General features: G+C 51.1%; 8 protein-coding genes across 8 annotated transcripts; 6 read left to right on the top strand and 2 right to left on the bottom strand.

The window, feature by feature from the left end:
- Positions 1-175: 175 nt before the first annotated feature.
- Positions 176-1,740, top strand: AUEXF2481DRAFT_46450 (uncharacterized protein; the record flags this gene model as incomplete). Its single annotated transcript, XM_013490485.1, has 7 exons — positions 176-189; positions 246-289; positions 342-458; positions 512-602; positions 663-823; positions 885-1,176; positions 1,227-1,740. The coding sequence occupies 7 exons, from the start codon at positions 176-178 to the stop codon at positions 1,738-1,740; spliced, it is 1,233 nt and encodes a 410-aa protein (XP_013345939.1).
- Positions 1,741-2,529: 789 nt separating this feature from the next.
- On the top strand, positions 2,530-3,488 carry AUEXF2481DRAFT_3398 (uncharacterized protein; the record flags this gene model as incomplete). The annotated part of the gene is made up of 3 exons (XM_013490292.1): positions 2,530-2,645; positions 2,708-3,016; positions 3,071-3,488. The coding sequence occupies 3 exons, from the start codon at positions 2,530-2,532 to the stop codon at positions 3,486-3,488; spliced, it is 843 nt and encodes a 280-aa protein (XP_013345746.1).
- A 2,449-nt stretch (positions 3,489-5,937) lies between these two features.
- On the top strand, positions 5,938-7,493 carry AUEXF2481DRAFT_606237 (uncharacterized protein). The gene has a single exon (XM_013490640.1). The coding sequence runs from the start codon at positions 6,021-6,023 to the stop codon at positions 7,476-7,478; it is 1,458 nt and encodes a 485-aa protein (XP_013346094.1). The 5' UTR covers positions 5,938-6,020; the 3' UTR covers positions 7,479-7,493.
- A 1,777-nt stretch (positions 7,494-9,270) lies between these two features.
- On the top strand, positions 9,271-11,455 carry AUEXF2481DRAFT_605742 (uncharacterized protein). Its single transcript, XM_013490639.1, has 2 exons — positions 9,271-9,479; positions 9,693-11,455. Exons 1-2 carry the CDS (start codon positions 9,387-9,389, stop codon positions 11,244-11,246), a joined length of 1,647 nt encoding a protein of 548 aa, XP_013346093.1. The 5' UTR covers positions 9,271-9,386; the 3' UTR covers positions 11,247-11,455.
- AUEXF2481DRAFT_606164 (uncharacterized protein) lies at positions 11,285-12,160 on the bottom strand. Its single transcript, XM_013490638.1, has one exon. It carries the CDS (start codon positions 12,124-12,126, stop codon positions 11,665-11,667), a length of 462 nt encoding a protein of 153 aa, XP_013346092.1. The 5' UTR covers positions 12,127-12,160; the 3' UTR covers positions 11,285-11,664.
- Positions 12,161-12,263: 103 nt separating this feature from the next.
- Positions 12,264-15,723, top strand: AUEXF2481DRAFT_38115 (uncharacterized protein). The gene has a single exon (XM_013490475.1). The coding sequence runs from the start codon at positions 12,445-12,447 to the stop codon at positions 15,526-15,528; it is 3,084 nt and encodes a 1,027-aa protein (XP_013345929.1). The 5' UTR covers positions 12,264-12,444; the 3' UTR covers positions 15,529-15,723.
- Positions 15,724-16,083: 360 nt separating this feature from the next.
- AUEXF2481DRAFT_78345 (uncharacterized protein) lies at positions 16,084-17,575 on the top strand. The gene has a single exon (XM_013490540.1). The coding sequence runs from the start codon at positions 16,305-16,307 to the stop codon at positions 17,388-17,390; it is 1,086 nt and encodes a 361-aa protein (XP_013345994.1). The 5' UTR covers positions 16,084-16,304; the 3' UTR covers positions 17,391-17,575.
- A 155-nt stretch (positions 17,576-17,730) lies between these two features.
- On the bottom strand, positions 17,731-19,820 carry AUEXF2481DRAFT_78344 (uncharacterized protein). The gene is made up of 2 exons (XM_013490539.1): positions 19,127-19,820; positions 17,731-19,073 (listed from the first exon to the last, which is right to left on the bottom strand). Exons 1-2 carry the CDS (start codon positions 19,754-19,756, stop codon positions 17,889-17,891), a joined length of 1,815 nt encoding a protein of 604 aa, XP_013345993.1. The 5' UTR covers positions 19,757-19,820; the 3' UTR covers positions 17,731-17,888.
- Positions 19,821-20,099: the final 279 nt, after the last annotated feature.

The raw sequence follows: 20,099 nt of genomic DNA, 5'->3' as shown, positions 1-20,099 counted from the left end.
CTTGCTATCCTGCTCGACCCATCTCCCCTCGAGGAATACAACAGGTCGTCGGCACAAGGTTGCCCTGAGTGTACAAGCCGAAGCCAAGGTCGCTCTCTTCTTTGTCGCATCCCGCTTTCGACATCATCAGACGAACAGCCAGCACGTCGAGGCTAGCACTCACAACAGGCCAACCATGGTCGAAGACAAGTACGACACGAGGCCGCGATGCAAATTGAGCACAATGCTAATACTGTATCCTTCAGATATATCGGATTGGCGTTAGCCGTCGCCTCAACACTTGCGATAGGTAATGCGCCCAACCTCGAAGCCAGCGAACCAGCCCACTAAATTGCATAAAGGAACGAGTTTTGTCATCACGAAAAAGGGCTTGATGCAAGCGAGTCAACAACATGGCTTTGAGGGAGAAGGCTTCGCATATCTCAAGAGTCCCGTGTGGTGGTCAGGCATCATCACAAGTAGGCCGCTCCACCAGCTTTCGCAGGCACAGCAACATGCTCACACCAGACAGTGGTTATCGGCGAAGTAGCCAACTTTGCAGCATACGCCTTCGCGCCACCGATTCTCGTTACGCCGTTAGGGGCGCTCAGTGTATTGATTGGGTCAGTCAAGAGTCGGGAGCATGCATACACATGGACAACAGACTGACAAGGCACATACAGAGCGGTACTTGGATCGTATTTCCTAGGCGAGAACCTGGGCACGTTGGGAAAGCTGGGATGCGCCATCTGTCTGATCGGATCTGTCGTCATTGTGCTACACGCTCCGCCGGATAAAGAGGTGCAGACGATTGACGAGATTCTCAACTACGCTGTCCAGCCTGGTGAGTCGCGCAATATAAGCACAAGTATGCGCTGCTGGACGACGAGACTGACGCTGGACAGGCTTCCTTTTCTACGTACTCCTGGTCATCATCTTCTCGACCGTCATGATCTACCGCATCTGCCCGCGTTATGGACGCAAGAACCCGCTGATCTACATTTCCATCTGCAGCACCGTCGGCTCCGTGTCCATCATGGCCGTCAAGGGTGTCGGTATTGCCGTCAAGCTGACCTTGGCCGGCTCCAACCAATTCACCCATCCCAGCACATACGTCTTCATCCTCGTCACCGTCGTCTGCATCATGACGCAGATGAACTACTTCAACAAGGCCCTGAGTCAATTCAACACAAACATGTACGCCAAGCTCTTGTATCTGCCTCTCAATTCAGTACTGACTTCTTTAGTGTCAATCCGCTTTACTACGTCACTTTCACCACCTGCACCCTCGTCGCATCCTTCATCCTCTTCCAAGGCTTCAACACCAGCGACGCTGTCAACACAATCTCGCTCCTCTGCGGCTTCCTCACAATCTTTGTCGGAGTCTACCTTCTCAACCTCTCGCGCGAAGACCCCGAAGGTCGTGCCCACATGCAGCTGAACGGAAACGGCAGCCGCTTCGACCTCGACGGCATTCCCACCGATCCCATGTCTGGTCCCCTGACTCGCCGTTCCATGCAAGCCCGTCGCAGCTCCGATGCTCAACGCCGCCGCTCCAACAGTCTCAACTTGTCTTTCGCTGGCAGAAGATCAAATGATCACGACCGAGAAGCTTTGATGCACAACTACGATGTTGAGGCCACCAATGGCGGTTTCAGCCTCGGTGATCTGGCCGAGAGCGATGACGAGGGTGCACCGCGGCAGAATGGAAAATCAAAGGTCTCACACGAGCGTCTCAGCTTCAACAAGACGAGCAGGTGATCTCATGTGTCACACACACACACACATAAACTCGCAGATGCTGCAACATGCTCAAATGAGACATCAACGAAGAGATGTTGTGCTGCAATGACCGGATGAACAAGAGAGGATTTCTGTCAGTCGCATTTAAACGGCGTTATGTTTGTTTGTAATTTGGGCCTTTTGACATGATAGAACGAAGTCATGGCAAAACTTTGGAAGGAAAGCTGTGACAGCAGCACATGGGTGGTGGCTTGGGTTTTGTTCAACTATACTGGAGACAAAAGCAGGCGTCTATGGAAAATCTCCTAGAGGGCTCAAGAGCTCTGTCCCTCTTCTCTAGCTTTGGAGAAACTTGTATATAGAAAAGCTCAAAGACTTATGTTTAATCTGATCTGGTCTGACCTGACTACAAAATCAACTCTTTTGAATGCCCCCGAGAAACCCCGCAGTGCACAACCGCCATGGAGCTTCGAAATGTATAAAACAAACCATCGTCTTACGGTACCCATGTACTGTCTAATATAGCGTATGTCTGCCTATTCGAGTATGAGCGAGTCTCATTCGTCCTCTCAATCTCTACCGATCATCCTCCGATACATTTTGATAGTTCTATGCAGGATATTCCAGTGAAGCAGGGTACCCCCCTCAACACATCAGCGCCAAGACCTCCGCAAATGCCTCGGCATTTCTCCGCATTGTCCTCCGCATCCGCGGCTACTGTGATGGACATACGATTCGACATTCGACATATTTGACTCCCAAAGACTCACCAGCAACAAACATTGCAATACCAAAATCCAATTCAAAATGTCAGCCGAAGCAGATGTCAAGCTCGAGGACTTCTCGTCCATCTTCTCTTTGAACGGAAAGGTGGCTGTCGTCACCGGTGGATCTCGAGGTCTCGGTCTCCACGCTGCATCAGGGTGGGTAGCCATGTGTAACATCTGTCGTTGTCTCGTTGTCTGACCAAGTCACATGCATACAGTCTCCTCCAAGCCGGATGTTCCAAAGTCTTCATCTCGTCCCGCAAGGCCAAGGCATGCGAGGAAGCAATCGATGCTCTCAACAAGCTGCCTGGCATCAAGGGCAAGGCCATCTCCATTCCCGCCGACATTTCAAAAGTCTCCGAGGTTGAGCGTCTGGCAGCAGAAGTTGGAAAACAAACCGACCACGTCGACATCTTGTTTGCCAATGCTGGCGCAACATGGGGTGCTCCATTTGACAAGCACCCGGCCGAGGCCTTTGCCAAGGTCATGGATCTCAACGTGAACAGCGTCTTTTACTGCATCCAAAAGTAAGCACGCCGATAAGCTTCGTGTCTCAGCTGTCAGCTAATCGATGTGGCCAGATTCGCCCCACTGCTTGAGAAGAAGGCTTCCTTGCAAGACCCATCTCGTGTGCTTGTTACAGCATCTGTTGCAGGCATAGGGATCGGCTCATTGGGAGAGAATGCAACCCCAGGATACAGTGCCTCCAAGGCCGCAGCACTTCATCTTACTCGTAATTTGGCCGTTGAGTTGGGCCCTCGAGGCATCCTTTGCAACAGCATTGCGCCTGGCTTCTTCCCAACAAAAATGGCCAATGGTTTGATGGCCCTGACTGGTGGTACACAGGCTCTGGCTGATGCAAACCCCAACAAGAGGCTGGGCAAGCCTGAAGACATTGCTGGTACTGTTGTATATCTCTGTTCAAGGGCATCCAGTCATCTGAACGGCGCCCACATCGTCATCGATGGTGGTAGCATACTGGGCCGCTCCAAGCTGTGAGGAGAATACCATCACCTGCATTGACATGTATCTATCCTGCATTCATATCATACTGTCTTGGCTTCAAAGTGGTGTACCGCCGTGCAAATCGTCTGGACTGCTTGTCTTTGCATACCAAGACCGTCATGTCTGTATCGGGTCAACAAGGCTTGACTCGCAACACAGCGTGACAGGAACATGAGGGTAGCCACCCGTCTTGCCATGAACACCGTGTCTCTTCTTTCTCACCATCCAGACAACAGCACTGCCATCACGCCAGCCTCTTCCTCCACCCATGTCATTGTTACATTGCCCCTCGTTTTTTGGAATGCACGTCACACGGAGCCGCCCCGTAGCAACAAGCAGAATCCATTCCTGGGGGATGTGCAGCCCGCTTTCCCGATTCCAACAAGGGTTGTCTAAGATCTAGGCACCGCGTCTATAAGCCATCGGGCTAAAGTCCTGGGCGTGCAGCTCATTGCAGCATCTGAAACATCGCAGCTTGCTCACCGCACTTTAGGGGAAGAGCAAAGGCTTCATTCACCTCTACAAACACTGTCTAAATCTCCGCAACGTCTGTCCTGACTTGGCGTGCAGCCACTGTAACATTATGCATCTGCAGTCTGTTCAACGGCTCTAGACAACGGGACCTGCAGATATCTCGTACCTTCCTGTCGTGCCTTTTTATGATTCCTGCAAATATGGAGATTGACAAGAAAGCAACCTGTCTGGGTTATCATCCTGCTTTGCCTGAGGGTGTTGATGCGGCGGTGTGGGTGTGCCTGGCTCGTCAATTTACTGGATGGGTTCCTGATGCCGAGGACAAGCCTTTTCTGTATAGCGCTCCCGCGATTCTGCTCGCTTTCTCTCTCTCGCACAAGCCACTACAAGCAAGTGTGACTTCTGTTCGTCCTTTGACAAGACGACCAACGTTATGGCTTGCATCATTCCTTCGCTCTGAGACGTTTGTGCGCGTCTAATCCAACACAACAATGCGACGCGCGCGGCTGACGAGGTCACTACCCGTCTGTCATTATGCACATACCCGATCGTCTTGTTGTGTGTTGATAAACATTCAATTTTTTGACTCGGTTCGAACTTCCTTCAAGTCCTGGCGGAGTCGGTCATTGTATGACACTCGATGGAATGCTTTGCACATCAGACCTGCGCAACAGACCTGCAGGACGCGATGATGGATATCAGTTTTGGTGGTGGCGCGATTCAAGCCGGCTGGAAACCCGAATCCTGGTCGTTTTTTGTGTTACACCAACCTCACGGGCCACAACCCTGAGCCGCCGAATGCTGGATCCCGTGACGAATTATCACTGCTGTGAGGACATATCCTTACTATTAATCGACACGTCCAGATGGCTATATTGAGTCAAAGGTATATTGTGAGATCAGGATTTTCTATCGTGGTTGATATAAGGCCTCCCACATTGGCGTCTGCCAGAAGCCGTCTCGAGAATAGTACTGCCACACGAGGAAGAACAGAAAACTGGCTGTTGGGATCACATCAGAAACAGCCCCAGCCAGTATCCGCATCTTCTCGATGCGGACAATGCCATACAAGCCGTTGTGGACCCGTCTATCGCACCGTAGTCCCTGCGTAGATGAAGAGGAGTTGCTGTAGGCAAGTCGAGACGACATCTGCGCGGTATCAAGAGCATGCTCTCGTCCAAGCAATTTGTCTACCGGATTTCAAGCACTCGGTCCCTTGATCTGTGCGTAATGTTGCTTTGCATCGGACTGGTGGTGGCACACACACACACACACACCAGACTACACACCACACACTCGGCGACAGCTATCTTGCAAGCCCGGTAGTCTCTTGGAGATCTGAGGATCATTCCTGCTATGCGGCCTATTTCTGGGACTCTCTGGTTCGGCAGCGCCTGGTGGATCACCCATGTTTCGTCCAGTGGATTTTGATCTGATGTTTTGCCTGAGATGTGATGATGGTAGTTGTCTGTCAGTGGGGGATGTTACGGTTTCAAAATCATCTACATAAAGAGCCCCTGCAGGGGCGACTCTCGATTATCCCTTCTTCTACAAGCACCTTTCCAACCCAAAATCTCTACTGCAGGGCTGATACAGGCACGAATCAATATTGTGTGTTGCCCCCTCCCTCTTCTGCCTTCCCTCATCTTCTTTCTGAGGGTGTGCGTTCGCTCGTAGCTTGAACCTTTGTACCTGGATCCATTCCTCTTCAGGATCCTACTTGTCAACCGCGTCCCTTGCAGTCACATTCCAATCCAGATCGAGAGACCATCCTTGGAAATTAGCCGTACCCCAACATCAAGGAGGCTCGAACCCTAGAGAACCCAGGCCACGGATTCAAGACCCGCAAGTCGCACAAGCGATTCAAACCATTAGCCAGTCATCATGAAGGATTCTAGATTGTATGAGGGTAAGTCGAAGCAGATATAATGGAGGGAGAAGCAACGTGCTCTCATCCCTTCTCTTCACCGTCTCGTCTCCTCTCTTTGATTTTCAAGCCACATTTCGACGGGTCTTGGTCTAAGGAATTCATCAACAACAATCATACTAACGATGGACTCTCTAGCCAATTTCGACATGACACACCGACGTCTCAATCATCTGTCCATCGATACGACTGCTTTCCATGGACCGTCGCCGCTCATTTCGCCTCCAGAGTCGGCCAATAGTGCTCGTCGAAGCTCGTATGATATGAGCTTCCACACACCAGCATCGATGCCGCATCCCAACACACCGGTGCACTTCTCCAGTCACGACATGTACAACGTTGCGCCTACTGATAAGATGAAACTGTCATTCAATCAGTATCCTCCGAGTCCTGTCGACTTTAGTCAGAGTCAGCAAAGCTATGGTACTACTGCATGCAAGTCTCCTACTTGGAACTTGTCGATGGCGTTCGAGCAGAAGTCTGGAGTGGACGGCTCTTTCTATCAGGAAAGCTCAACTCTGCTGTCGACTGACCAAGACTGGAGCAGCTCGACCATGAGCCACTACCCCAATGTCGACTATCTTCCTGACCCGACATCGTTGTACATGTTGCCCAGTCAAGAATCCTCGGCCTCCTTCATGTCGGACGTTGATGCTTCTCACCATGACAATCTGCCTGCTTTCATTGCACCTAATCAGGCAGTCCATCAGCCTGAGATGGACTACAACATGAGTATCTCTGGTTGGGGCCTTCAGACTCCCGTCCACGACCACAGTGTCCTACACTCCTCCTCGCCCCCTGAATACTCCCCAATGACCCCATCCACTCTTGACTGTTCCTTCGACAACTCTTACGCAAAGATCGAAGCATCTCCCTCTGCTTCCCTCTTGAGCCACTCCCGCTCCACCCTCGGCAAAACAGGTCGCAAAATGTCCAAACTCGACAAACGCCGCTCAATCTGCAAAAACGTCCCCGTCACCGACTCTGATACTTCCATCACCCTCCTCACCGACGAGAAATCAGAGACCTTCCGTCAATCCAAGTACAACCCTGACCGCAAAATGCACGAATGCGGCTACTGCAAGCAGAAATTCCAGAGATCTGAACATTGCAAACGTCACGAGCAGAGTCACTCCAACGAGCATCCTTACGCATGCTACATTGCCACCGTACCCCTCGACCCCTCGGATCCAAACAGCACCTGCAAAGTAGGCAAACAAGGCAAAGGCTCCCAAAACCGCCGTGATAATTCCCGCTCTCACCATTGGACACACTTGAAAGCCTGGATGGCCGCCAACGACCCTTTGGTGCGCGAGCACAATCGCGCCCAAGGCAAAAGAAACAAAGGTCGTAACGCGGCTGTTGGTCCTGTAAGGTACTACGAATTGATTAGGAGTAAAGATACAGTGCAGCAGCAGGAAATCGTGTTGAGGTTCTTGAATCAGGAGGCTGGTAAAGAGTTTGGGGCGCATGTGCTTTGGGAGGTTGAGGGATGTCCTGTTGTTGCTTGTAGGGGTGGTGCGGGACAGCCTGGTGGGTGTGGGATGTGTAGGAGTGCCAAGGGTGGGAGTAAGAAGAAGTGATCTCAAGAACCTTGACATCTCTTCTTTCTCTAGCACTCCCTTTCCTGTCTTTTTTTTTTCTTTCCTTTTGGCTTCGGTTTGCTCTTGCTTTCTCGGTGGCATTTAGATACATCTCTCTTCCTTTTTCTTTTCTGGTTTTCTGTTTTTGCACGACAATGGTAATGAAACAGCGACGAACGACAATACCTTTTACAGAAAACACTTTCAGCATCAGCATCTTCACGACTCTCCATCACGACAACCTCATCATCATCAACACTCGCTCGGCATTTTTTCTGTTTTTCGGTTCCATTCTCATGTCGGTTTCTTCTTGTTTTCCTCATGTCGGTTGCTTGTTCTTCTTTCGGTGTGGTTTTTACTTCTCTCTCTTGGTGAGTTCTGGTCAGTCTTGGTCACGCAATTGGGGGCATAATTCCATGTTTGTAGTATTATCTCATGGCAAAAAAAGGAAGGGCGCGGAAAGAAAACAAGTTTTTTTGACGCTGGGAAAGGTAGATTCCTTGTGTGGTTGGTAATGCTTTTGAAAATTTGATCAAGCTTTTGTCGTAAATTTCTGTGTTGGTTTATTTTTGTGATTGGTGGAAGGTGGTGGTGTTTGTAGATGTAATACAAGATCTCATCGTCCGAAGGTAGTCTCTGTCCGGGTGTGGCTTGAACGACCAATGACACTGTCGTAGATTTGTGGTGATATTCCTCGACACCGGCGACTGGGACTGCCAGATTGTACTTGTGATTCTTCAACCCGATGACCCCGACAACTCCCTGCATTCGGTCTTTTCCAAGTGCATCAACGCTCTCTATACTCCCTGTGGGGGGGTCCTTCTATGCTACCCATGGCGCTATCCTCTATGCTACCCATGGGCGGCATGATGTAATGCTTGGGAATGAATCTCATGAAGTTCATCACAATTGGGAACGTTTTAAGTAGACTCTAAGTCTGAGTGAGAAGAACGCGCGAATGATGCTCCATGCAACACCCATGACAGCTAGAGAGTCTCGTCGAGAATTAGAATCAGATCCCTATGATCTGTGAGCACTCGAAGCGCGGACGACGTGTGATGAGTCGCTGTTGTCGTCGACTCTGACTCGAGGCTGCGTCCCCGGAAAGATGTATCGTGAAGACGTGTCGAGTCGTTCTGGTAGTACCACTTGAGTGATCTGACTTTACTGTGACACAAAATCGGAGCGGCGGAAGATGTCTTGTGGGAGTTCAAAAAGATGAGGCACAATATGAAGCGCGGTGAAGAGGGAATGGTGGCCTTCTATATAGAACACCTGCAGGAGGCATCATACGAGCAGTGGAGCTGAGATATACTCGCCGTCAACGCTTTGCCGCGCTGGCGATGTTAAGGTCTCGCTTGTTCCCCTTTACCTCAGCACCAGGAAGGCCAAGCAGCAAGCCTTGCAAAGCGACAACTCTTCAGACGTATAAAGGTGGCCGAAAGCGGTAGTTTCTTGTCGCTGTTGCTCAAGTCGAAATGCAAGTCGTGAGGCAACGTTCAGCGTTGCGGAGTCTAGGGAGCTGTCGAACAAGTAGCGTCTTGCGCGATCTGGAGAAACAGCAGACCTGCCGAGCGTGCATCAAGATCCGTTTCACCATCAACGTTTTTTCTCATGATAGTGGTCTCTGGCGTCCATTGTGCTTGAGAAAGTGTTGTTCCTGTCGTTGTTCGTGATGCGCAAAGCTTGGCCCACGCAGCTGTTACACTGATCGCCAGCCCGCGACGCCAGATACGGAAGGTGACCTTATCGGCAAGTGCAACCCGCCATCCTTTAACAATCATGCAGGTAGACGAGGCTAGCTTCATGACGCGATTTGGGCTCTGAGCATACTTGAACATCATCAGTCCCACGCCGACTTACACTCATCCTTTGCGTGGCACGTATTGATCTGCTCATACAAACGGGATGAAAGTCTTACAATTCTTACCCGCGCTTCCGTTGGTTGCTGCTCTGGGTAGCAGACAACACAAGCGCGATGCGATCTTGAGTCTTGAAAAGGTGAGTTGACGAAAATTGATGCTTGTATTGGAAGACGTGAGAGCTGTGTGGATCCACTGTGCTTCTGCGATAGACTGGTCCACATGTGGTGAACAGCATCTACTCTCCGGTGTACTTGACTTCAATTCACAAAGCATTCTGCGTTGACACAGCTCTACGATCGCAATCTGTATGAAGTGCTACTGGAAAAGCATCTGCTAACAAAATCCGCAGCGCGATGTCAATCCCGAGCGACTCTATACTGAATATAACATCTCAGTCCCTGTTGATCATTTTTTCAATTCTTCCCGTTATGAGCCTCACAGCAACGTCAGCTTTGACCTGAGATATTGGTTCGATGCATCGCACTATCAGCCTGGTGGACCTGTTATTGTACTTCAGTCCGGTGAAACCGATGCTTCAGGACGACTTCCCTTCCTGCAGAAGGGTATTCTAGCACAGCTTGCTCAGGCAACCCACGGTATTGGAGTTGTACTTGAGCATAGATACTATGGCACCTCTTTCCCGACTCCCGATCTCTCGACTGAGAACCTCCGATTCTTGACTACCGAACAAGCACTTGCCGATGAGGCATACTTTGCAAGAAACATCGTCTTCCCTGGTCTTGAACACTTGGATCTCACAAGTGCGTCAGCCGCATACCTCGGTTATGGTGGTTCCTATGCAGGTGCCTTCAACGCGTTCCTGAGAGTGCTCTACCCCGATGTCTTCTGGGGGACCATCTCCAGCAGTGGTGTGACCAAGGCCATTTACGATTACTACGACTACTTCACCCCCATTGCTGAGAATGCCCCTCCAAAGTGTATTTCTACACAGAAGAGCCTCATCAACATTGTGGATACCATTCTCAAGAAGAACCAAACTGATCTCACTCTTCAACTCAAGACTGCGTTTGGAATGGAGAATGTGACCTACGACAAGGACTTTGCAAGCACTCTATCCAGCGGTATTGAGGGCTGGCAGGGCCGAAACTGGGACCCTAAGGTCAGCAGCCCTGCCTTCGACAGATACTGCAGCAACATCTCGTCCGATGCAATGGTCTACCCCAGCACATCCTCGCTGCGTCCTACAGTCGAGTTACTGATCAAGAATGCCGATTACACTGTCGATGAGTCTCTGGTCAATCATATGCTCAACTTTATTGGTTATGTGAATTTCACCTCTGTGGCACCCTGCACCAGAAGTGGCTCCACTCAAGACGAGTGCTTCAGTAGTTATAACGCGACATACTACCAACAAGATAGTCTGGGATCGTACGTCTGGCGCTCTTGGGCTTATCAATACTGCTCTGAATGGGGCTATCTGCAGACTGGATATGCGCCCAAAGGCGAACTGCCGATTGTTTCTTCTCTGCTTGATGTGGAGTATGAGAGCATTGTTTGCGTCAAAGCATTCAACATCACCACTCCAGCCGATGTTGAGTTGATCAACAAGTACGGCGGTTATGACATCTCCTACCCTCGTCTCGCATTCGTCGACGGGTCTGCTGACCCCTGGCGCCCTGCTACACCTCACGGCTACGCTCAAGGTGCCAAGGAGCGCAACTCTACAGCCAGCGAACCTTTCATTCTTATTGATGGTGCTGTTCATCATTGGGATGAGAATGGACTGTTCGCCAACGAGACCACTCCTTCTCTTCCACCATCGACCGTCGCCGATACTCAGAGACAAGAGATTCAGTTTGTACAGGAGTGGATGTTGGAGTGGCAGCTGGAGCAGCAGGTCAAGGCAGCCTACCGTAAGCCATCAACCCAGGGACCCCTATAGACCGCTTCTGTCTCAAAGCGAGGCAGCATCGGTGCGACTGCAAAAGCGAGTTGCTTCATGTGAATATCATTTTGTGGTTGAGATCGTGTTCAAATACGCCCAAGAAGTTCCTGATGCACGATTGGAAAGCGCATGTGCCTGTATTTCGCCGGGCAGGAACGCATGAACGAGGTTACCTATCGGGACATTGGGTTCCGATCGGATGGCGGATTATTCACTAGCCGCCTATAAATATGCGGACGGAACCGGTCGGCATGGACGTATTCCTCACCAAAAACGCCAACATGATCGTATTCGTCCTATACTGTACCATACTTTATCGAACAAACGTTTCGCCATGCGTGACCTCTGGCATCGTATCCTTCTATTGGTAGGGCGCATGAATAGTAACCTCCAGAGAAATAAAGACCGAGGAGCCTCAACTATGAGTGAGTCGGTGCCTCGGGAGAACATAAGCAGTGACGTCGCTGTTTGGATGCACGGTGTTTTGGAGGGGTGACCAAATTAAAAACAATCGCGATCGTGGGGCGGCGAACAATACAGTCAGCTTTGTCGATTGATGTGACAGACCGACAGTCGTAAAAGCAGGATTAGTGCATGCAAGGTAAGCGAAGAGAAATAGCAGGATAGGCAGAGATTGCAAAGGGTCACACGAAAAAGGTCGCAACAGTGTTTCGAAAGCGTGGGCGAATCGGAAAAGCATATGCGGAGAGGAGGCTGGAAATTGGAATCGATGGTCCAAAGGTAGCCGCGTTGGAGCCGCGAGGCACCAAATTGGCAGGGCAAGTTCGAACGAGACGACAAGTACTTTGTTCACGACACGGCAAAGCAGGAAAAGCGACGGCCTCCTATAGATGAATATGACGATTCTGCTAGACATGTGCAGATTATACGTGCAAGATCTACAGAGCCTCCCGGTAATAAGTAGGTAATTGACGACAGAATGCAGGCCAAATGAAATGCTTGGTGTCTCTTTAAGCAAGCTCGATGGCTAAAAGCTTGGCCTACGTGATGATGGGCGCAAGTTGAGAGTTCAGCAGCGTCGTGGGGGAACAGACGGTAATCTCTGACCTGAACCCTCGACGAGACACGCCTTCTATTCATACAATCTGCCATTCTCTCCCTTTCGCATCCCTTTGCAAGACCTCTCTCCCTCTTTCTCACCACATACCGGCTGATCCGGTGAGTTGCTCCAGCCATGAAGAAAGCATTACACAAGCTCGTGCCCGGCCACCACCGCCGGAGCACCAGCGCCAGCGGCAACTACAGCAACTCGGACAGCGGCACTCCCACATCTGCCAGTAGAGCCAGTACAGACATGTCGGAGCGCCCTCGCCAGTCAATGGACATGGTCTCTCGCCCCAGCGATAAGTCTCGTTTTGCATCACCAAGAAACTCTGGTTCTATCGACACTCGCAAGTCCCTTGATGTCAGCCGTGCCTCGACTGATCTGAGCCATCGCCGCCAATCTCGTTCTACTTCCCACCACAGAGCCACACACAGTCCATTGGGCGCTTTCAGACACAAGCTCCGTCGCGGTTCTTCATCCTCTTCGTCCAACGATGGTCGTCCCCTGAACGCCGCTGGCGAGCCCATGTCTAAGGCACAGCTGCGTAAGCGCGACAGACAACTGAGGAAAGAGCAAAGACACAAGAAGGCTGAGGAGCACGCTGCTGCTGACCGCAAGTTGCAACAACAAACACAGGCACGTGCCGAAGCTGAGGAGACTGGTGACATGAAGAGCAAGTATGGCATCTTGCCTCTGAACTACTACGCTCCCGCCCAGCCTCCGAACGAGAAGAGAGTGAGCTTCCTCGACCTGTCCGAGAGAGATGTTGGTCAGTGGGTCACTTTCCGTGCTCGTGTTCACATGATCCGCCAGATCAGCAGCCGACGTGTCTTTATCGCCCTGCGCCAACAGACCGCCTCTATGCAGGGTGTCCTTCATGAGCACGCTGGCGTCTCGCTTGGGATGGTGTACTGGGCCAAGCATCTCAAACTCGAGTCTGTTGTTCGCGTGCGCGCCGTGGTCCAAGAGCCCAAGGCCAAGCAAGGCAAGATTACAGGCTGCTCCATTGGCAACCTCGAACTCTCCATCCACGAGTTGCACGTTGAAGGCTCCAGGACTGCTCCTCTGCCATTCAACGTGGCCGAAGCAGAAGTCACCCGCGAGATGGCCGAGGCCACCAAGAACGCTCGTCACCACGTCTCTGACCGTACTCGTCTCGCCAACCGCATCATCGACCTCCGCACAAACACTTCGCAGAGCATCTTCCGTGTTCAGTCTGGTGTCTCGTCCTTCTTCCGCGAGTACCTCCGCGGTCAAGGCTTCATCGAGATCCACACTCCAAAACTTCAAGGTGGTGCCACAGAGTCAGGTGCTAGTGTCTTCAAGGTCGATTACTTTGGCAGACCTGCTTTCCTGGCTCAGTCGCCTCAATTGGCCAAGCAGATGTGTATCTCGGCCGACTTTGGCAAGGTCTTCGAGATTGGTGCCGTCTTCCGTGCTGAGAACAGTAATACACACAGACACATGACCGAGTACACCGGTCTTGATTTGGAAATGGCCATCGACGAGCACTACCACGAGGTTCTCCGCACACTTGACGGACTCTTCAAGTTCATGTTCAAGAAGGTCTACGAGAACTACCGTCACGAGATCGACACATTGAAGACGCACTTCCCTCACGAGGATCTGGTCTGGCTCGACAAAACCCCCATCATTCCCTTCGCCGAAGGTATTCGCCTGCTCAACGAGTCTGGCTGGAGAGACGATAACGGTAACCCTCTGCCCGAAGACGAGGATCTTGGCACCCGCGACGAGATCCAGCTTGGTAAGGTGATCAAGCAAGTTTACGGCACAGATTACTATGTCCTCGACAAGTTCCCTGCCGGTGCCAGACCTTTCTACGCCATGCCCGACCCCGAAAACTCAAAGATTACAAACTCGTTCGATATTTTCCTCCGTGGTCAAGAGATTCTTTCCGGTGGTCAGCGTATTCACGACGTGAAGATGCTGACCAAGCAAATGGAGCGTCTGAAGATGGACCCCGAGACACTAGACGAGTACATGCAAGGATTCGCCTGGGGAGCTCCTCCTCACGGTGGTGGTGGTATTGGTCTCGAGCGTATGCTTATGTTGTTGCTCTCGCTTGGCGACATTCGTCATGCAACTCTCTTCCCTCGTGATCCCAAGTCACTCCCCGCAAAGCCCGTCATCAAGCAACTCAGACATCCCGAAGCCAGCACCCTGCACCCTCCATGGGAAGGCCAGGACCGTCACTCCGCTGGAATGGAGCTTCCCTCTGTCGAAATGCTCATCGCCAACTACGGAGACGCCTCCAACACATCTTGGCTCGAGCCTCGTACCGAGATCTGGAGAGACGACGCCACCGGTGCCGCTGTCGGTTTCGTGCCTCACCAAGGATACGCCATCACCGTTGGTGATCCTCTGTGTCACAAGAGCCAGTACGCTCGCACTATCGCCGGTTACCTGCACTACATCAAGAAAGAGCGTGGAATCAAGCCACTGTGGCTCCTTTGTGGTGGTGATGTCGAGGAAGTTCTCTCATCACACCAATTCGACTGGCGCACATTCTCCGTCGCCGCTGAGCAACGTCTGGACCCTGGTAACAACCCGGCCGTCCATGACCACGATATCCAACGTAAGATCCGTCACGCAAGCAAGGAAGGTGTCAAAGTGCACGATTACCCCCTGGGCACACCAGTGCCGGCCGAACTCAAGCAAAAGATTGATGCACGCATCAAGGACTGGTTGGCAAACCGCAAGGGCAAGCAGGTGCATCTTACAGACATCCACCCTTGGCAAGACGAGGAACATCGTCAATACCACTACACCACCGACAAGGACGGCAAGATTGCCGGTTTCGTTATCATGGCTCAACTGTCGCCCGACCACGGCTGGCAGGTCAAGTTCTCGCTTGATTTCCCTGGTGCACCTTCAGGTGCCATCGAGTTGCTCGTCATGCACGCACTTTCGCAGGTCGCGGCTGGTGGTGCCACTTCGGTCACCTTCGGTGGTGGTGCCAGTTCCAAGCTGACGCCCGGTCACAACCTCAAGGGCACTCGCATCAAGGTCTTGAGCAAGGCCTACCACGCTATCGCCACCGAGCTCAAGCTCACCGCCAAGTCAGAATTCAGAGAGAAGCTCGGCGCCCAAGATGACCCCATCTACGTATGCTACCCGCCGCACGGTCTTGGTCCTGGAGGTGTCAAGGCCATCTTGACCTTCTTCGAGGACACGGATGACGGCAATCAATAGAAAGGACGCCGGCGACGAAGACGTGGGCGATGGACACACGTCCTGTTTTCCTTTCTCTTTTGATTTTACATGGACATTTGTACAGACGGAGAAGCCTCTCGAATATTTGGACATGACATGGCTAGTAATAGCCAAACAGCAGCGATACCACCTTTCTTCTTTTTCTTCATCTCATTGTTGTCAAACCCCCCTTGTTCTCACGAATTGATAGATGCATCGTACACTAATTAATGCTTTTTCACATTTGACCCATTTTCGTGTTCCTTACGTCTATGTGCTCTCGGCTTTGGTTGTCAATGATGCATAGGTGCTGATTGAAGGCACAGTACAATTCGAAATACAGCCCCTGTATGTGGAGAGTCGACGAAATCATCTAACCCAGCCAAGGATGTATCGGCTTCGGAGAACACCCTGCCTTCAGACAGGTGGATTTCGACGCTTCCACTTCTACAGGAGAGAGCACTCAGGGTGAGAGAGCAATCAGGGTACAAGACCAAATCATTCATCCCAGCCGAGATACATCGGGTTTGAAAAACATCCTGCCTTCACACAGGTGGATAACGACGCTACTAGCTCTGCTGGAGAGGGTGTCAAAGGTACAACACCGAGCAAGCGTCTTTGAGACACATAATCCATCACTTCTTCCACTTTTTTCACTCCAAGCCTACCCCCATCACTTCTTCCACCGCGTCAACGCTGCGCTTTCTCTATTACTTCCATCCTACCTTTTCATCGCGCAGCTTCCCTTTCTCATCAACACCAAACACGCGCCAACAATGTCAAACTTTAGCTGGCGCCCACCCACTGTGCCCTTTGAGGCGCAGACACGCGATGGTTCACCCTTCACCGTCTGGCATGTGTGTATGATATGCCAACAACCAAGATCTGCGCGCTATCACTCCGAACATCCCATCTACGACTACAACGCATACACGTCTTCTCAAACCATCTGCCGTCGTTGCGCGGCCAAAACCCCTGCTATTCCTGCACCTTCGATTCCTGAAGCTGATGAGTCGGTTTCGCATGTTGCTGCTATGCGCCATATCCCATTCCGTCACATTGCACCGCTGTCACCTCCTCCTGCTGCGCCTCCAGCCCCGATCTTCAGAGCTGTGGAAAGGCAGAGTGCTGTTCCGATCTATACGCCTGTGCTTGAGAGTGTTGTGCCTTCTCACGCTCCTTCCTCACGTAACGCTTGGGATGTTCCTGCTCCCTCCTCACGCACTGCTTGGGAGGACGGTGGCACTTACCACGTTGACAGAAAGGCTGTTCCTCTGCCCAATGTCAGGCCTGCTCCTGCCCGTCGTGTCAGCTTCTCCCGTGAGGATGAGGTTGTCACTCTACCTGAAGAGCTGCCCTCTGAGCGTACATCTATGCAAGGGCTCTCAAGAATGCGTCTCCAGCCACCCAATCTCAGCGGTATGCGTGACGCCGCCGCAGACTACGAGTACGATAAACACAGCAAGAACGTCTACATCGATCCTTCCGAACGAAGCTATGTTTCAGAGCCGAAGTGGACGCCTTTGAGTGAATCGCCTGCTCGCGAACTCCCACTCGCCGAAGAATCTTACGCTCATGGTCCTTACAGAGCTGAAGTCTCCCCTTCCCCAAGTATGAGGGTTCATGTCGACAACTATGACTTTGTACCCATTGACAAGTCTGGAAATGACCTCGCGTACAAGCCCATCAAGCCAGCTGACCCAGCCGCACAAAAGTCAGAGCATGTGTACCAGGGAAAGCAGCAAGCGGGCGAGATGAAGGATGAGGATCGTGCATGGACAAAGTTCACAACCGTGCGTGAGTATATAGATGATCAAGGTCCATACATGGAGGTTGAGGAGAAGATCGTTTTTGATGATTGAAGGCATCCACACGATCTTTACATCGTTCGCGGACAAAGGCTATAGGAGAAGGAGTTTGTGACCGAGGAACGGGGGGGACGAGTTTGAGGATCAGGGCGTTTCTCTTTCTTCAGGTACGAGGAGCTTGATACAAGGCTTTTCTTTTTTTTTCTCTGCTTTAGGTGCAGTTTTTTTTGCAATAAAAGGCTTTCTCCTTCTCTCTGCTCTCAACACCTTTCCACTCTCATTGGTCTAGTACAGATTCTTGGATATGATCGTTCATGTAATCGGACAAGGTGTTCTAGTGTGATTATCTCGCAATGAGGTAATTGAACCCAATAAGATTTACTAAGAGAAGGAAGGGGGAAAAGAACTCATTTTTTTTCTAATGATTAACGAATACGAAACATTACAGAGATCCGAGTACGACAAAACACACAAAGAAAGTAGCTAACAGGGAAACAAAATATTGAGGACTCGATCAACGGATCCCTTGCCTTTTCCCCCCTTTTTGCTGTTCTAGAACAACATATCCATATCAGCACCACGAGGTAGATCCTCAAGTTTCATAACGATAGCTTGAGTCTCGACAGGCATGGCAGCAGCGGTTCTTCTAACCTTTCTTCTGCGTCTTCTGCATGCATTTGCTGTGGAGCTTGATGCTGCGGAAGAGGAAGTGGAAGAAGAAGAGGTAGAAGAGGAAGTTTTGCTGGTTATGGCTGCTGAGGAAGATAACGAGGTGGTGGTGGGTTTTACTGAGGAAGAGCTTGATGTCGATGTAGAGCTGGTGGTGGGTTTGGGGGTTGTTGAGGTAGAGGTTGAGCTTGGGGTAATTGTTGGCTTGAGGGATGAAGAGCTGGAGATAGAACTTGTGGTGGGTTTGATGGAGGTAGAGGTGGAACTTGTAGTTGGCTTGCTGCTGTCGGAAGGTGTGAGTGTGCTGGTTGAGGATGTGGTGGATGAAGATGAGGTGGTAGCTGAAGAAGATGAAGATGATGGGGCAGCGGAAGACGATGATGACGAAGCAGAGGAAGTGGTTGAGGAAAGGGAAGAAGAAGATGTGGTACTCGAAGACGTGATAGACGACGCAGACGCAGACGCAGAAGAGCTCTGCGCAACAGAAGATGAGGATACGAAAGATGAGGAGGATGATGCTGACAGCAGGGAGGAAGACAAGGTAGAAGACATCAACGACGACGAGGCAGAGCTGTTCGTGGGTGATGCCGTAACAGCAGCAGCCAAACTAGCACTCAAAGTGTTCGAAGACGAGACGCCCAAGATAGTGCTACTAGCTGCTACCGAACTGTTGCTCGATGCCGGCAAGCTGCTGCTGATAACCACAGACGAGCTGCTGCTGCTCATCGATAAAGATGAACTGCTGACTACCGTCGAAGAAGCCAAGATGCTGCTCGGGGAAGAAGACGCAGCAAAGCTGGATGAGTCTGAGGTCGAGCTTGACAAAATGCTCGACGACGAGAGATTGATTGACAGAGGAAGTGCAAGCTGCGAAGAAGTTGATGCCGCAGGAGTGATGGATGTGCTAAAAGGGCTAGAAGACGAAATGACTACTAACGAGGTCGTGGAAGATGGCTTCACGGATGTGGAGGATGGCTTCACAGAAGATGATGACACCTTTGATGAAGTGGAAGATGGCTTCACGGACGATGAAGTCGCCTTGGAAGAAGTCGATGTGGAAGTAGGCTTCTGGTGATGCTGTAAGTATAGTGAAATGGTAGAAGTTGTCAGAGATGTACTACCTGCGACGAGCTTGAGCTTGAAGTAGTGATCTTCTTGCTGCTGCTAGTGCTGCTTGTTGATGACACCTTCTTCGAGCTTGAGCTTGATGAGGTAGCCTTGCTGCTCACGCTTGAGGACTTCGAAGTGGAGACAGCTTTTTCAACAGTGGTTGGCTTGAGAACAGACGAGGAAGATGATTTCTTGGAACTCGAGGAGACTGGCTTGCTGGTAGTCTTGGCGGTAGTCTTGACAGTGGTCGAACTAGAAGTAGGCTTCTTGGATGATGATGTGACTGTTGACTTCAGAGTTGACACGACCTTGATTTGAGTCTTTAGAGTTGTCTTTGCGGTCGTTGTGGCAGTAGATTTCTTGGTCGATGATGAAGACTTCTTGGTAGATGATGATTTCTTGGTCGAGGTAGACTTCTTGGTTGAAGAGGACTTCTTGGTCGAGGTCATCTTGTGGGTAGAGCTTGAAGACGACTTTGTACTGGTGACAGCTCTGTCCACAAGCTCAACATTGCAGTATCCAGATTCCGGGTTGCACTCGACAGCGCGCTCGACTTCGTTGGTACCAGCGGGCGAAACATTACCAGCCACTGCCGAAACCAGCAGCAGGGCCAGGGTTGAGATGGCAGAGATATTGCGCATCTTGGAACGAAAGTATGGCAGAACGAACGAATAAAAGATGATGGCACACACAAACCAGAACGAGATGGAGAGGATATAGGTTTTCTACTTGTGCGTCCCTTGACGCCCCATACAAACCTCCATAATCTGGACGTTGGAGAAACGTTGCGAATCGATAGACCACCCTGACGACGAGTTGGTCTGGACAAATGTCATTCTGAGACCTACCTGTGATCTGCCGAGCACATTCAAGAGTCCTGGCACCATCGAGAATTCTACACAGTGGTTCCATCTCGAAATTATCTAACAATGCTACAAGTGGATAGCATAACTGCACATAGCAAGTATCACACAACCACGTCAA

This window comes from Aureobasidium subglaciale, assembly GCF_000721755.1.
Source record: "Aureobasidium subglaciale EXF-2481 unplaced genomic scaffold scaffold_5, whole genome shotgun sequence".
Taxonomy (NCBI): domain Eukaryota; kingdom Fungi; phylum Ascomycota; class Dothideomycetes; order Dothideales; family Saccotheciaceae; genus Aureobasidium; species Aureobasidium subglaciale.
This window is presented reverse-complemented; position numbering and strand designations above follow the sequence as displayed.

What these genes read in the sequence shown, in the direction of transcription:
- AUEXF2481DRAFT_606164 (XM_013490638.1), bottom strand. Translation starts at nt 12,126, where the DNA reads ATGTCTAGCAGAATCGTCATATTCATCTATAGGAGGCCGTCGCTTTTC.
- AUEXF2481DRAFT_38115 (XM_013490475.1), top strand. Translation starts at nt 12,445, where the DNA reads ATGAAGAAAGCATTACACAAGCTCGTGCCCGGCCACCACCGCCGGAGC.
- AUEXF2481DRAFT_78344 (XM_013490539.1), bottom strand. Translation starts at nt 19,756, where the DNA reads ATGCGCAATATCTCTGCCATCTCAACCCTGGCCCTGCTGCTGGTTTCG. An exon ending in CAAGCTCAAGCTCGTCGCAG is followed by an intron (nt 19,074 to 19,126) that starts GTAGTACATCTC and finishes CAGCATCACCAG; the next exon opens with AAGCCTACTTCCACATCGAC.
- AUEXF2481DRAFT_78345 (XM_013490540.1), top strand. Translation starts at nt 16,305, where the DNA reads ATGTCAAACTTTAGCTGGCGCCCACCCACTGTGCCCTTTGAGGCGCAG.
- AUEXF2481DRAFT_606237 (XM_013490640.1), top strand. Translation starts at nt 6,021, where the DNA reads ATGGACTCTCTAGCCAATTTCGACATGACACACCGACGTCTCAATCAT.
- AUEXF2481DRAFT_605742 (XM_013490639.1), top strand. Translation starts at nt 9,387, where the DNA reads ATGAAAGTCTTACAATTCTTACCCGCGCTTCCGTTGGTTGCTGCTCTG. An exon ending in CGATCTTGAGTCTTGAAAAG is followed by an intron (nt 9,480 to 9,692) that starts GTGAGTTGACGA and finishes CAAAATCCGCAG; the next exon opens with CGCGATGTCAATCCCGAGCG.